The following is a 17,211-nucleotide window of genomic DNA, read 5'->3' as shown; positions in this document are numbered from 1 at the left end:
GAAACCAAAAAAAACTTGAAGACCACCGCCCTAGACTTCCCTCTTTAACAGACCAGGGCTGGTGGAAGAAAAGCAAAATGAAAAGGGAAGCTTCTCAAGTGGTCCACCCTTGTCTCTCAGCACACACTAGGAGGAAAAAGCCACAGAGAATGTCTAGCCAGTTTTAGGTAACACTGCTGCTGTTCCTTGCTAGCTTTCCACCTCTCTTTGAACAAACTGGAGTTCCCACTCTGCCCCTCCCCCTAGATGTTCCTTTCTCATTAAGGTGCCATACTCCAAAGTAGCTCTGTTCCCAGTCTCCTTTCATCACCACCCTTTCAAATGTAGCTGATCTAAGCTAAAATGTTACGTGGTTAATCAATTCCACAGTGTCATAATATCCCTTACGGCCCTCATGGGCTTAGCTTAGCTACATTTGAGAGATTTATGCTAGGATACTTAATCTAACAGAGCCTCAAATTTGTGGAACTCTGGTCATCCAGAGAGGATTATGAGCACCACCCTGCCTATGATGCAGGGATACTCGGGCTTTGAAGCCAGGCTCTGGGCAAAGGAGCCTGACAATTCAGAGGAATATTAAAAGAACCACCCACTCTAGTCCACTCTTCCCTTTGTTCTCCAAACCTAATCCTGGAAATATGCTCTTCTTACTAGTTTCCAGACTTGGCACCCCACTCTCAAGTCTTTTCCTGGCTTCGAACATCTAAGATTGGAGGAAATTATATCCTATATATATGCACTCTCACAGGGGTCACAGGAGGAGCACCTAGCACTATCTGTGTAGAAGCACCTAGCCCTTAACTGGAACATCACATTCATCATTCCCAACAATCCTGTGCAAAGGGCTTCCCAAGTCTCACTTGGTGAAACAGGCCCAATTTGTTCAAAGTCACACAGCAAATGTGGATTCAACTCCAGGTTTACCCATTCATTAAAAAAAAAATAAATAAAGAGTTTTAATAAGCTTTAGAATGTGCCAAAGCCCTATGCCAGGTACTGGGCAAGAACATGGTGGTGAAGACAGACCTCTGTTCTCAGAGATCTTATATTCTAGTGAGGGAGAAATTAAGGAAACAGGTTGAATCAAGTCAGTCTGTCTCTCTCTCCCTCTATCACACTCTGGGAAACCACAGATTTTTAATCATTTTGCCCAAGGTTTATTCAAGTTATAATGACAACTAATTGTTCAACTTACCTAATTGATCTGATCTAAGTCCAGCCCATGGGTGTCTTCTCCCCACTGAGGAATTACAAGACTCTGACAAATACGACTTTTTCCACAGAAAATTTCTCTGGTATTCACTCAACCCCTGTAATGCAAAGTATAATTTAAGTACAATGTAATTAATGAAAGTTGTTTTAAAGTATATATCAGTAAAAATCATTTCTGAACCTCTAAAAAGAGTGGAAATACATAAGACTAATTAAACACAGAAGAGCTCCTTAATAATAGCTCCTAATATTTACCCAACCCTGCACTAAGCAGTTCAGTGTTATAACCTTAATCCCCACAACCACTTGAGGCAGATGCTACTAGGAATCTGAAGCTCAGATCAGCTACCCTTTTGCTGGATGTTGGATTCAAAAGCTTGAGCTTTTGTCTGAAAATGGGTGGCAATCTAAGTCCTCATCACTATAATTATCCTAACTAATGAAGCTCTCATCGAGTATACAATATTATATTGCAACATTATGCCTAGTTCCTTGTGAAGTTCTGTAAAGTCAACCGAGAAAAGACAAATTCCCTCCCATTCTGAATACAAACCCTCAAGATAAAAAGAAGACTGCAGGGCTTGTGGAGCACTGTGGTCAACTGTTATGTTGCTGGGTGCTTGACCATGACAGCTACCAATTACCTGGAACTATCAACAAACCTTAGAGAAATGCATGATTATGAATAATGTGTTTCTTATACCCTGTCTTTAATCTTGTCAGGGTCCCATTTCTTAAGCCTTTAAAAGGCATAAAGCACTCTGAAGTTTTAAAGGGAAGGGGTGTTAAATGCTAAGCTGTGATGTGGTCCACAGGTGCCCCAATCTGAAGCCGCCACAGTCCCCATTATAAACTGCCCTCTATATACACGCCTCTGAGCACCTCCCCCCAAATAAATCCATCTCAAACCATCTAACTCTGCAGTCCACAACTCAGAACTGAGTGTGAGCGGAGAGGGGGCTAGGTAAGAAGGGATGAACATCCTCCGGGATAGTGACAGGCAGGCTCAGGAGCTGACAGGTTCTACCGGGCCGAGGGGCGCGGCCCGGAAAGCCAGTGAGGCTCCGGCACGCCGCACCCGCCCCGCCCTAATTCCCCCCATCAGGCTTCGGGCCCGGGGACCCCGTCCTCACCTTGAAGCGGACCGGCATGTCGGCCTGAGCTGGAGCCCCCGCCACCCCGACAGTTAACGGGACTAAAACCTCCGAGGGGGCGGGGCGACAACAGTAGGTTCCCTAGCAAAAGCTTCTGCCCAGCGTCCTCGACTACGCGCCGGCGCACTCCGCGATTCCCTCCCTCAGCCTTGTCGCTCTGCCTTTCCCCGCCCATTCTGAAGCCTAAGAACCAATTGAGGCTCGGAAAACCCCATGCCGTCATTAAGATTCGACCAATTAGTGTCGGAAAGGAAAACGCCCGCCTCCCGAGCCAAATCCCGCGGGCTGGTCGAAGTGGCGGGCGGAAGGCCGGCCAATGAGGCTCCCGGACCCGGAGTGGGCGGGGCCCCGCGGGAGCTTCGTCCTGAGGAGATGTTGATGGCGTCTGGTTTGTGGGCAGTTCTGCAACAATGGGATAACTGCTGGGATTCGTTGAGTCACCGAGCGCGCTGGGCCCCGATTCTTGACGTCATAAACAGGACGGTGTGTTTTTAATTCCAACGTGTATGACAGAACCGAATGTTTCTTTTTATGAAGTGAAAATATTCAGGTCTGTTCTTTGGAATATCAATTCCTGCTATGGACAACCATGCGACACTGGTTACTATCACATCAAAAGGAAGAGGCCAGGAAATAAATATAGCTTAGGCAGGCCAAAGCCCATTTTTTTTAAAAATTGCATCTTGAAAGGCAAACTGCTGACTTCCAGTGATGCTGCCTCTCACAACCCCTTCCCCTAGAAGATGTACATATAGCTCCTAGATTAGGACGCGTTCATTAATGATGGTTGTCAATCTCAGCTCTCAGAGCCTCAGCTTTGTTTCTCCTCTCATCCTTTTTAAAAAATGAAAGTAAACTTGTTTTTTATGAATTATTGCCACCATCATCAGTAAATGTTTCTTGAGATTCTACCTTTGAGAGAATGCCATGCTGACCCTGACAACAGAAAAGAACTAAATTGTCCAGATAGTTCTCTAATATGCTTGGGGAGAGTGAACATATATTTAGTCAGTAATAGTACAATGTATCATGTGCTAAATTGTCAAATAAGTGGTATTAACAACATAGGAATTGGAGGAAGGAGACATCCCTAAAAGTGATGGAGAGAAAAAAGTTCAGGTAGAAAGATTCAGACTCAGCCTTGAAGATTAGAGGAACTAAAATAAGTAAAGAAAATGGAACAGTTAAAGGGTAGATGTCTGAGTGGAATGCTGCCAGGCTTCTTCCAGGAACAACAAATGCAGTCTCATTTTACTTTTGTCACATGTTAACTGAAGCAAAGGATACCCCCTTGTAAGCTTTCAAATATTAATATTAATCCTCGATGCCCTCCTTTAAGCATTTTCTGCAGAAGCTTGGCTTCTGAATCCTAATTGATGTCTCTGTTCTTCTTCATCATCTGAGATAGTTAAAAATTCATTTGAAGGAGCCAGCTGATATCTGAAACAAAGAGAATATTAAATTAGTCCCTGTGCAGCCATGCATCCAAGGGGCCCTTGATAAATGTTAATTGGCGTTGACAGCATCTCTGTTGTGTAAATTAAGAATGGCACAAACAAGATGCAGTGAAACATAAAACAAAAATCCTCTGCAGGAAGGCCGACCAGATCTTACAGGATAGGAAAGATACAGCTCTGATTGTACACAAAGCTTTGTTACCACATAATGCTAAGGTGAAATCAGTATGTATGTAGAATGTAGCCTGTCTGCCAAACAAGGACAATGATAACTAATCTGGCTCTGCTGAGCAGAAAACAAATGACAAGAAAACCAAACAACAGAGGGTAAAAAAAAAAATTACTTAGTCACAACCTGAGTTTGCTGAGATGTGTTATTAAGGACCCAGGGAACAAGAATGTTTTACTTTGTTATTTTTAAGAAAATCCTACTTCAGTCTGAGGTTTCCCTGGTAGTTCAGCTGGTAAAGAATCCACCTGCAATGCAGGAGACCCTGGTTTGATTCCTGGGTCAGAAAGATCCCCTGGAGAAGGGAAGAGTCGCTAAGTGACTAAGCACAGCACACACCGCACAGCTACTTCAGTTTATGAGCCAAAGAAATAGACATGAAAAAAAAAGACAACCTTGGTAAATGAGTTTTGTAGCCAGTTTAGTATTTTACCAGCTTTTAACACTTTACTGCTGCAGGCAGCAGACCCAGTACCCTACAAAGTTCCACCCATATGTTCTGGGGAGTCCCTAGGAAGTGTCTCGCATGTGCTTACAGCTACCACATGTAATTTGCCCAGCAGCACTGTCACTTCTTACAATAGTCACACATCTCTAGGTGTCACTCTTCCTGTTGACACTAGCATTTACTGAGCCACTGCTGGGCACAGACAGCATGGCGCCTCCTTGGCCTGCTCAGCCCTGCTGGCAATCTGTGGCAACGCGCCTCCCTACACTTTTTGTGTTACCCCTCTTATTGAAGGAATACCAAATGTCTTACAGAGTTCTTCCACTTATGTTTTAGCCTTCCTTCTGTCCAAAGGGCTCAAAGTGAAGTCCATAATTCGAATCTAGGCCAGAAAGTAATTATTTTAACTGATGGGTAGCACTCTGTAAGATAAGGGTGTCACAACTGGCTCCCTCTTCACTTTCTTGATTTCTCTGTTTCTCATGCAGATAGATTTCTGTTTATTGCCTATGAGCAACTAAACCAATACAACCTCTAAAAAGGCAACTTGGTGATGCTTTTCACCCAGCAATTCCACTTTTATAAAGTATCTTACAGATATACTTACCCACATGTGAAAAACCAGTTCATTTAAGGTTGTTTACTGCATTGTTTATAGTAACAAAAGTTGGAAGCAACTTATATGTCCATCTGCAGGGTGTTAGTTACACACATTATGGGTCCTCCAGGGCCAGAGCAGGAACAGGTCATGCAACAGGTCTACACAGCAGTGCAGGCTGCTCTGGTCCTTCTGGCTTTTTGACTCTGCAGATGTCAAGTACATATTATGTGTATCTGTCAGGGCCTGGTAGGGAAAACAGAAACTACCAGGAGCACTTCAACAGAGAAAACTTAATATAAGCTATGGGTTATTGGAAAACTTTAAAAAGCTAAAAAGAGAAAGAGAGCATGGTAATTCCAGGAAGTGCCTCACGTCCTGAAGCTGGAAGAAGAGAGGGAAAATGTTGAGGTTACTGGAGCACGGGGCTTCCCTGGCGGCTCAGACAGTAGAGAATCTGCCTGGAATGTGAGAGACACAGGTTGGATCCCTGGGTCAGGAAGATCCCCCTGGAGGAGGGAATGGCAACTCACTTCAGAATTCTTGCCTGGAGAATCCCATTGACAGAGGAGTCTGGTGAGCTACAGTCCATGGGGTCGCAAAGTCAGACACTGAATGACTTACACACACACACACACACACACACACACACACTCTCTCTCTCTCTCTCTCTCTCTCTCTGGGGCGCAGCTCCAGGTTGGCTGGAGAAATTTCGTGGGAGTTGGTCGGACCGCTGAAAAAGAGTCATTGCCGTGCTGGTGCTGGTGCCTCTGAGGGGACAGAATGAGGCTGCCGGAAAAAAAGAGGGACGGAAACAAGGAGACTGTACCAGCTGCCACCACAGACGTAAAGGTCCTTGTTAAGGAGCCACAGAGAGGAAAAGCCAGCACAAGAGAATTTTCCTATCTCTCTAGTAGTCTTCTCTTAGCAGACCTAACAGGGAACTAGCAGAATCCAAAGGGTCTATAGGTTCCAAAGGGTGAAACTAGAATTGAGACAACAGTTGTTAACTTACACACCCCCATACAACTCTTAAAGAGAAATAAGCATTGTTTTGAGCTGACTTGGAATGATTCTCCCTCATCCCCTCACCAAAAAAAGCTAAGTTGTAGAAGAGTGTGTGTGGTATACCTATTAACTGGGATAAAAGGGACAGAAAAAAGAAAGATGGTATCATTCATAAACACTTTTTCCTTCACAAGTCTAACTCCATTAGTAGCAGCTGTGAAGATGAATGTTTTATTCATAGTTTTCAATATATGGAAATTTTATGGTATTGATAGCTATCATTAGGGCTATCCTCCTACTTAAAATGACTCTTTCCATTGAGCCTTTCTAGAGTCACTTTGATTTATATCTATCCCAATAGGGCTCTTGATTCTTTTGGAGACAAAAACATATCAAAATCGCTTAAAGCAACTATTTGTACTTGAAGTGTAAATACACTACTCATTCTACTAAGAACAGGAAGTCAATCATCTTCACAAAGCTAGCAATCTCCCATCATTTTCTTGGTAACAATTGAAACATTAGAGAATTTGTATTTGCCTCTAACTATATTTTCATTTAACCAACAAATGTATTATCTATAAGCAAAACAAAAGACAAAACAAAAAACAAAAATTGAAGAAAGAAGATACAACTAAGACACAGTAGGACAGACGCGTATACAAAGAACACAGGAAATGAAAGAGAAGGAATCTAGGAAGGGGCTGATGTGAGCACCCTGGTATTCTGAAGATGCTTTATAAAGCTAGAGCCAGAAACTTTGATCTAAGACTGGGAACTAAGGAGCAGACAGGCTAAGGAAGATGCTGTTATAAGTGGTGCTGAGAAAACTGGTCAACCGCTTGTAAAAGAATGAAACTAGAACACTTTCTAACACCATACACAAAAATAAACTCAAAATGGACTAAAGATCTAAGTGGAAGACCAGAAACTATAAAACTCCTAGAGGAAAACATAGGCAAAACACTCTCTGACATAAATCACAGCAGCATCCCCTATGACCCACCTCCCAGAGTAATGGAAATAAAAGCAAAAATAAACAAATGGGACCTAATTAAACTTAAAAGCTTTTGCAAAACAAAGGAAACTATAAGCAAGGTGAAAAGACAGCCTTCAGATTGGGAGAAAATAATAGCAAACAAAGCAACAGACAAAGGATTAATCCCAAAAATATACAAGCAACTCCTGCAGCTCAATTCCAGAAAAATAAATGACCCAATCAAAAAATGGGCCAAAGAACTAAACAGACAATTCTCCAAAGAAGACATACAGACGGCTAACAAACACATGAAAAGATGCTCAACATCACTCGTTATTAGAGAAATGCAAATCAAAACCACAATGAGGTACCATTTCATACCAGTCAGAATGGCTGCTATCCAAAAGTCTACAAGCAATAAATGCTGGAGAGGGTGTGGAGAAAAGGGAACCCTCTTACACTGTTGGTGGGAATGCAAACTAGTACAGCCACTATGGAGAACAGTGTGGAGATTCCTTAAAAAACTGTAATAGAACTGCCATATGACCCAGCAATCCCACTGTTGGGCATACACACCAAAGAAACCAGAATTGAAAGAGACACGTGCACCCCAATGTTCATCACAGCACTGTTTATAATAGCCAGGACATGGAAGCAACCTAGATGTCCATCAGCAGACAAATGGATGAGGAAGCTGTGGTAAATATACAACATGGAATATTACTCAGCCATTAAAAAGAATACATTTGAATCAGTTCTAATGAGGTGGATGAAACTGGAGCCTATTATACAGAGTGAAGTAAGTCCAAAAGAAAAATACCAATACAGTATATTAACGCATATATATGGAATTTAGAAAGATGATAACATTAACCCAAGAGACACAGATGTATAGAACAGTCTATTGGACTCTGTGGGAGAAGGTGAGGGTGGGATGATCTGAGAGAATAGCATTGAAACATGTATATTATCATATGTGAAACAGATCACCAGTCCAGGTTCGAGGCATGAGACAGGATGCTCAGGGTCGGTGCACTGGGATGACCCAAAGGGATGGGATGGGATGGGGATGGAGGTGAGAGGGGGGTTCAGGATGGGGAATACATGTACACTCATGGCTGATTCATGTCAGTGTATGGCAAAACCCACTACAATATTGTAAAATAATTAGCTTTCAATTAAAATAAATTAATTTTAAAAAAAAGAACAACAACAACAAAAATTCCCTACATGAGTCACAGTTGAAGTATATTAAAACAATGTTTTTTTCAACTGACCAGAATTTTAAAAATTTATAAATCCTTGTGTTATAAAATATCTGGAATTGTAACTTAAGCCACCATAGAATGTTTGCTCTTAAAACAAGTAGGTCTTGCTCAGGAGAATAAGGATTTTATTAAACAAATGAATAAATCTGTGAACTTAATACTCATAAATAAATAAATTCCATCGTGGGCAACACCTGATCTAAAGGACCTTTTGCTTTCTCTTCTGTTATGCCCTCAGGGAGCTGAATCCAGGCCAGAGATCAGGAAGATTTTAATTAACTTTTGCTCAAGATTCTTTCCCCAAAAGGTAAATTTTTTGTTGTCTGTTATCTCTCTTTTATTCTCTTACAGCTTCAGAAATGAGAGTAAAGCTGGTTTAGAAATCACCATTTTAGCAACATGGGGAGACATCCTCACATATGTATATGTATAATTTTCTCTGAATACCTTACAAGGTAGCTGAAATTCCAGTTTCCAGGCTCAGCAGTTCTCTGGCACTTGTAACTTCCCCTCAGGTCACACTTACATGGGCTTCCCTTGGTAAATCTTGAGCTCGGCCTTTGCCAAAAAGCAATCAGTCTGACCACTGCTTTCTTTGGCATTTTCCCATAGGTATTAACTGCCTTTTCCTCATATGAATGAATTTCTGATTGCACAACTAAAAAAAAGTAAAAAATATTAAGTCAATGGATTCTGCCTTAGAAGCAAAATTGCTGATACTTCACAATTTTTGTCAGCAAGAACCAAATAAACAGTCTGTGATTAAGGCTTACAACTGAGCCAAGTGCAATTTGCCCTCCAGACTTTTAGCCCCGTATACCTTTGTTGACAAAGAAGTGCCTAGCTTTTGAGTCAGTGGGGCACCTTTTGGAGGGACTCCAGTTTCTTCTGACAACACGGACTTTTTGTGTGTGAATACCTGAGGGACTCCTTGCCTTACAAGGCTGTGGCTGAGTACAGTAATTCTCAGTAAGGCATAAACCACTGCACACCTTACATACCGTAATAACGTTGAGCCTCCACTGAACAAGATGCAGAGAAAATTGGGGGGATGAGATTCCTTCCATTTTAAAGCCTTCACAGTTTAAGATCCTGTTATCTAAGAATTACCTTCTCTTATCTTCACTGATTACTCATTGTTTTAAATCACCATCCCTACAGATTTTTCTAGAGTTGCTAATTCAGCAGATTTGAAAGCTTTAATTTTCTGACAACTTAAAACCAGATGTTGTGTCTTAAAGATCAGATTAAAGGATGCTACCCACTTGCCTTCCTTAGAATCTTGTAAATTTCTAGTCTGCCAAAATAAATTTTGAAATGGTCTTTTATCACATAGTTGTGTATATACCTTGATACTTGCAGATCAAGACCAAATATTGTTTCCGAAATCGCTGTTCTTTCCACTAGCATTGCTATATCAAGTATCAATAAGGGATCAAGAATTTCTCAGCACATAAATCAGTTTTCCTCTCCTTAGTGACTGAGAGTTGTTGGTTCCCTTAAGAAATTTGTGTTTGAATTTTGCTGAAGCAATGAGTTCACAAATTCTTGGTACTGTGTTGTTCATCCTTTACTCTTAACTTCTGTTAATTGAATTAATGGTGATGGACAGTGTAGTGAGTGATATGCCCAATTGTGAAATACACTGAATTTAAAGAAGTTGTTTCAGTATTATTGAGAACTACCTGCGAAATAAATTTTAGGTATCATGCTCACTTTAGTTAATCATAGCTGTGGCAGACACTGAGGAGGACTTACTCCAAGTCCATTCCAGCCTCCCTCTCATGTCCTATAGAAACTAGAAAGCTAAAACTCCCTTTGACCTTAGATGGCTTGTCTGAAATGCAGGGAACCCAGATTCAATCCCTGAGTTGAGAAGATCCCCTGGAGAAGGGAATGGCTACCCACTGCAGTATTCTTGCCTGGAAAATCCCATGGGAAGAGGAGCCTGGTGGGCTACAGTCCATGGAGTCACAAAGAGTCAGACACGACTGAATGACTAACACTTTAGAGGGCTTTGCAGCTCAAGTCCAGTTAAAACTTACATTCTGCTCATAAGAAGCACTTAATGAATTAGTTAGAAGAAAATGAATTAAGCAGAAGAAAGGGAAAACATAGGTATCTGCTATCATGGCATAAATCATGGCAGTAACAGCAGCAGCATGATTCTGAGTTAACAGCTTCCTGATTACAGGAGAGGTGACAGGGCTCTGGAAACAGGGCTTGTAGCAGTGGCTTGTTAATTTAGCAGGGAGTGTCCTGCTTCTACAACTTCATGAATTTAGTGAATCTGTCATGTGACATGGATCCAGAGTCTACTTCTTCAGATGTCCCAGTGAATCTTTAAGCAACTTGTATCTGTTACCATAATAATGTTGCATAGCAATTATTTCTAAATGCAGCAACTTAAAACAATAACCTTTATTATTGCATGAATCTATCGGTCAGCCAGCCAGTTCTACTTGTTCAGGTTGAGCTTGGCTGATCTTACTGAGCTTGCTCATGTGTTTGTGGTCAGCTGATGGGCTAGCCAGAAGCTGACTGGTCTCAGACGGCCTCAGCTGGGACAGCTCCTCACTGCCCCATGTGGGCCCTCGTCTTCTGGCAGCCTAGACTGGATTGTTCTCATGGAGTTCCAAGAGGAAGAGCAGGGTGTACAGGGCTCTTGAGGATTCGGCTTAGAAACCGCACACCATTTCTACCACATTCCATAGGCCAAAGCAAGGTTCAGTGAGAAGGAAACAGACTCAATCCTGTGATGTGAGGAGTTACAAAGTCACATTGTAAAGGAGGAGTGAAAAAATTGGGGCCATCATTGCAATAAATCTGCTTCAACACTGAATGCACTAAAAATACTTTTTCTGTTTTGAATTGCTAGAATAAATTATGTCCTCTGCAGTTTAACTCCAACTTGCACAGTGGTGGATTCGACACTTTGATTTATCTCCAGTCCCTCTTAAAACTCTAAAAAATGACAGTAAATGAGGAAAACAGGTATAAACTGATAAGGTCAAAGAGAAAGGCAGAGGCAACAATGGCAAAATAGTAATATCAACAATACTGGTGATATGAAGAGCAGTCTGTGGCAGACTGGGTTCTCTGAGAAGCAGACTCTGAGATGTAGTTACATGTGCTAAATGTTTATTAATGAGGGCCCTGGGGTTCCACACCTGTGGAGGGAGAGCAAGGGAGCAGGAGTGAGCAGAAGTCCAGCTGCAAGACCAGCCTCACCACAGCCTCAGCCAACTCCATAGGGAGTCCAAAACTAGCATGGCCCACCAGAGTTGTCTCGCATTGGACCCTATCAGCCTCTCTAGGAAGTGTATGGCCTTGGACACGGTGGCTGTCTGAAGTAAAGGTAATCCCTAAAGGGGCTGAAAGCAGGATATAGCCTGCTGAGCTACATTATTGTATTATTTTTATTATTATATTATTTATACTTTATAATTTAACTTAAAATGTAATTTTATAAATTATATATTTAAATAAAATTTTATTTTAATTTAAAATATAATTATTTATACTTTATACATTATTATTTATATTTGTTGAGCCAAGCTCCACACAGCCAATAGCAGCAGGATATGGACAGTGCATCACTGTAAGCATCTTCCCACTACATAGTCAGTGTTCTAACAAGTAGTATATATTTGAAGCCATAGGCCAAAAAATGTCTGTTCCCACTGACAGCTAGTCTCAATGCAGCTATTAGAGTCTTAGACCCCAAACCTTCAGGAGTGAAGAAGGGTACATGTCAGCACTTGGCTCCCTTCGTTCAGGCACTAGGCCTAGATTTTACTGTGCCCTTTTCATTCCCTATGGTGATCTCCCCTGCCTTACCATGTGGCATGGTCACAGAATATCATCCATAGCCTTGTATTTCCAGATATTCAAGCAGAGTCGGTGCAAGGCAATTAGGAAAGCCAGATCCAGGGGCCAGCAGGACATTCTGATGAGGGGAATTGGACAAAAGGCTGAAGAAAGATAGGAATTAGACATGAGAAGAGCACAGGAACCCCTACTCTAGAGGGGAGCAAGGAAAATAGAAATAATCTGAGGATCTGGGCCCAGAACTCATCTTTCTACCTATAGGTGTGTAAAACACAGCATTAAGGAAAATTATCAATATTAGTGAGACCAAAAGAGAAAAAATATTGGCTCCCTAAAATTAATTACAATTAAAGTCATTTATAAACTGGTACTACCATTTATGCCTAATTCCCCAGTGGCTCAGTGGTAAAGAATCCGCCTGCAATGCAGGAGCCACAGGAGATGCGGGTTTGATCCCTGGGTCAGGAAGATCCCCTGGAGGAGGACATGACAAGCCACACCAGTATTCTTGCCTGGAGAATCCCATAGACAGAGGAGCCTAGTGGGCTACAGTCCATACATAGCATTGCAAAGAGTTGAACATGACTGAAGCAACTTAGTACCATGAAGCACAATAGCACATATACATGTCATACACTGTGTGTTCAATGTATTAATTGGAAAGCTAAACTCTGCAACTCTGTTGGCAGTTGTTAGCATTTGTTAATACTTCCTTGTGATCCAAGGCCCACACCATAGCACTAGAGAAGACATGAGCCAGAGGGCAGCTTCATTCTCTTCTGATGAGAGAGAACTCTGTGGAACAAATCCGTGTTTCAAATAAGTGTTCTTTTTCCAATATAAATCACTCTGTTATTGTAGTTGTACTATTTCCTTGATCATGGGCTTTTACTGTTAAGAAAGTAAGTGTTTGTTTCAAATATATGCTTTATCTTAGACAAATGCAGTAAGGTATGTGCAAACACGTCATGAATTGAAAAGTGTTATAGAAATGAGCAGTTTTTGTTATTAGGTATTAAGAATGGTCTCCTTTTATACAACTTTTCATGCTTGCTGTTCCTAAACAATAGAAGTCACATGGTTTAACAATTTTTCTTTTTTCTTATTGATGTGTAATATAACATTACATATAACATTACATTAGTTTTAGGTGCACAACGTAGTGATGTGATAACTGTATATACTGCAAGACGATCACCACAATAAGTTAACATCCATTCCCATACATAATTGCAAATTTTTTTATCTTATGATGAGATCTGTTAAGATCTACTCTTTTATCAGCTTTGAAATTGCAATATAGTGTTATTAATTATAGTTGCCATATGGTGCATCACATCCCCATGACTTATTTTATAACTAGAAGTTTGTGCCTTTTGACCCCCTTCACCCATTTCTAACATCATTAATCTGTTCATCTCAAATTTATTGTAAACAATACCTTTTACGATTAATGTTATTATTATTGTCTAATATTTATTGAGTGCTTGATACATGTCTTAGGACTATATATACTGTATCAGAATGGTTCTCTCAGGAAAACAGAGCCACTATAAGTGGTATAAGAATAAGGAACTTCATATGGAAATGACAGCTTACATAGATAGTGAGGAGCTGGGGAAGTAAAGGTCTGGAAGGTGGCAGCTGTAGGAATGGAGGGTCACTGGTGACTTCAGCCTGAAGCCCTGGAGTGTGGGTGGAGAATGTTAGCTCATGGGAGAGCTCTGAGAATGCTGCCAAAACCACACAGTGAGAGCTCGTGGAGAGGGCTGTGAGCCCCTGTGTCTGGTGAAGCCCTGACAAACCTCGGCAACTATTATCCCCAAAACAGTGGACTCCCTTCATACACCTTCCAAGTCTTGCACAAGTCACAAACTCAAAGTCTCACAAACTCTAACCTGGAACCACTAGGAAGGGGGATTCTGGGAAAGGTAGTTCACAGCCTTAGATAGAGATAATGTCAGTGGTGCCAACTTACCAATAGGCAATGCAGCACACAGACAACTCTATTATCTACAAAGGACACGTTGCTGCTAACATCTGGGGGCAGTTAAAATTTGGGTCACAAAGAATCGAACACAACTTAGCAACTGAACAACAACAGCAAAAAATTATGAGATGCTCAGTAATTTGCTTGAGGTCACATGCTAACAAGTGGCAGAGCTAAAACTCAAATGGAAGTTTGTTTGAGGCCCATGATCATACTTCTGATAACTATTTTCTAATGCCCCCTCAAAAATCGATAGAAATACAGATTATCTGTCATAATATTTCTTTTTATATTATTTCCTGTCCCTATGAGTACCGGAGGCATATGTTATGCCGAGTCTAGAACATTGTGGGTAAGAGATACAGATCTCAGAACTAAAGTGATGAGTCAGGGCTGCCTGTCTCCTTGCGGCTAATGGGACATTTCTGCTGCCTGCAGTATCAAGTGAACTGCTAGGCAGCTTCCAGAGCTACACTGTCAGAAAGTTTCTTTTCTTTTTCTGATTGGAGAAAAAATAATATCTACGCTACTCAATTCTCCAGTTTTCTCCACATACTATGCTCTAAACCACGTACCTTGAACTGCCTTTTGGAGAGGGGCAATGCTTTCCATCACCTCAAGATGAGTGAGAAGAGCTTCAGGGGGACATTTGGCGAGCCTGACGTGGATAGCGCCTTTGGACTCTGTGACACAGAAAGGCTGTTATCTCATTCCTGCCTGGGACACACAAAATAGTGAAAGATTACAGCTAAGTTTTCTGGTTTAATGGCAGAATGATGAGAGGCGGCTGCGTTAGGAACAGACCACATTTCTGCCCACAGTAGGGCAAGACTGTTTGAGCTTCCTAATGAGCCAAGTTGAACAGATGAGAGGGAGCCATCATGTGCACTCCTACCTAAGACTGGAGGGGAAATGTGACCCAACAGTGGATGGCCAGAAGTCCAGGTGCTGAGGGTGGTATCGCGGTGGGTACTGCTGTACAGTCCCACCTGCACCAAGAGAGCTGTGGTCAGAAGTGGGCACACCTCCAGTACATCCCTTGAGGAACAGAGCCAGCAATTGGGCACCTGCCCCGTCAGAGGAAATCATCAGGTTACAAACTGCACAAGCTACAAAAGGTGTTTTTTTCATTTAATCCTCTCTCCTTTTGAGCCTGGCCCTGAAAAGGTCAGAAACAACAGCATCTAGAACATAAAGAAGAGAAGGAAGGTAAAACACTGAAGAAGAGAAATCAGTTGCGCATCTCTCCCCAGTCAGGCACATGTCTGGGTGGAGAGAGGCAGGAGGAAGGGAAAAGGGAAGTGAATTAGAGTTTTGTACTTCATGAGAACTTTAAAATCACTAATTGGAGGCTGTTTTGTGACTAAAGCAAACAAGGGATTTTTTTTCTGAATGACTAAAAAAGTTTGGGACGTAGATGAGATTCTGTCCAGAAAGAGGATTTAACAGGAAGAAATGGGAAAGAATAAACCTGATATATGCTTTATCCTATTCAGTCCAGCTTGTAAGTAAAATGATTATACCAATACAATGGGAGAACATAAAGGAACTCAAACTAAAGACATAGCAGAATCGTAAAATGTCATATAAAGAACTAGAAAATAAAATTGAGGACACCTCCTGGAAGTTGGATCAAAAAGAAAAATGAATCCATGAAAAGACATAAAAGCCATAAAAATCTACAGTCATCAAAGAGGTCCAAAATCTGACATAATATAGGAGTTGAAAACAAGAAAAAAGGAGAAGAAATGTAGAGGGGAAAAAATGCTAGAAGTATTTTCAGCATTTAAAATATGGGTTTATAAATTAAAAGCGCATATGTATTAATTATTTAGCAAATATTTGAAAATATCTTATGAGCTTAGTCATATTCTAGAACTACAGCAAAGACTAAAACAAGCAAAGTTCTTCCCAAGGGGCTTGCATCCTACTGTGAGGAGATAGGTAATAAACAATGAAATAACAACATGATATGTCAGAAGGGGATAGGTGTTATTAAGTAAAATGAGGACAGAGGAATATGGAACAATGGGGTGGTGGGAAGGGATGGCTCTTTTAGATCAGGTGGTCAGCAAAGCTGTGCCAAAGGGGTGATAAGTGCAGACATGTTGGAAATGTAAGCAGAACAAGGGCAAGATTCTTTTTCCATTTGTTTATGATAAGTCCCAGTTACCTCGAATAGAATAGTAGGAACCCAAACAGTTGAATGAATGAATCAAGGCATAGGAGCAGCATATGCAAAGGCCCTGAAATGAGAACAGCCTTGGTCTTTTTCAGGAATGCCCGTGTAGCTGGAGTAGAGGAAGCCTGGGGGGAAATGATAGGTGTGACCTTGTAGGCACGGCAAGGACTTTGCATTTATTCTGAGATAGACAAGAATCCATTGTAGGGTTCTAGACATCAGAGTATCATTATGCAATTGACATTGTTAAAGAACTACTCTTGTTACTGTGAGGAAAACAGACTGTACAAGGTCTAGGATGGGTGGAAGCCAGGAGACCATGCTAGTCTAGGCAAACATTATTGGTAGCTTACGGTAGTATAGTATCAGTGGAGATAGTGAGACATGATCTGATTATTGATAAATCTTAAATATATATTGGAAAAGACTTGCTGATGAATTGGAGGCCATATGTGAGAGCAACAGAAACATTAAAGTGAGGCCAAAGGTTTTAGCCTAAACAACTAAAAGAATGGAGGAGGAAATTCTTAGATGCAAGGTGCACATGCAAGGACCAAATGCAAGGGTGAGAAATTGGGGGTCATTTGGATTTATTAATATTAAGATGCCTAAGAGACATGTAAGTGGAGATAGCACATATATTTCTTTGCTAAGTAAATAAATTTGGGGAGGGGTGTGTCGTGTTCAAGTTTATCTTCCCCAATACCCTGCGTCTATCTCAAGGACTAGACAAGTGATCAGATTTTAAGGACCATTTCCAATCTTGAGACTTGACAATCCAATAGTCCTCTCCTCACACTTAAGTAAAAGCCATTGATTTTCTCCTTTTAAAACTCCTGTAGGATCTTTTCTTCC

General features: G+C 41.3%; 1 protein-coding gene across 7 annotated transcripts in view; it reads right to left on the bottom strand.

The window, feature by feature from the left end:
* MDM1 (Mdm1 nuclear protein) overlaps positions 1-14,892 on the bottom strand; it is a 41,432-nt gene extending 26,540 nt beyond the window's left edge. For 2 of the 7 annotated variants that reach the window (XM_070454632.1, XM_070454634.1), the window contains exons 1-5: positions 14,750-14,892; positions 12,194-12,302; positions 8,801-9,011; positions 2,346-3,806; positions 1,196-1,310 (exon numbers count right to left, since the gene is read on the bottom strand). In XM_070454632.1, coding sequence (XP_070310733.1) covers positions 1,196-1,310; positions 2,346-2,363 — 133 coding nt within the window. In that variant the 5' untranslated portion in view covers positions 2,364-3,806; positions 8,801-9,011; positions 12,194-12,302; positions 14,750-14,892. The remainder of the gene's footprint in view (positions 1-1,195; positions 1,311-2,345; positions 3,807-8,800; positions 9,012-12,193; positions 12,303-14,749) is intronic. The other 5 variants (XM_070454631.1, XM_070454629.1, XM_020896715.2 and 2 more) reach the window with 3 other exon arrangements.
* Positions 14,893-17,211: the final 2,319 nt, after the last annotated feature.

Source organism: Odocoileus virginianus, chromosome 24 (genome assembly GCF_023699985.2).
Source record: "Odocoileus virginianus isolate 20LAN1187 ecotype Illinois chromosome 24, Ovbor_1.2, whole genome shotgun sequence".
Lineage (NCBI taxonomy): Eukaryota > Metazoa > Chordata > Mammalia > Artiodactyla > Cervidae > Odocoileus > Odocoileus virginianus.
Note: the sequence above shows the minus strand (reverse complement) of the source record. Positions and strands in the feature narration are given on the sequence as shown.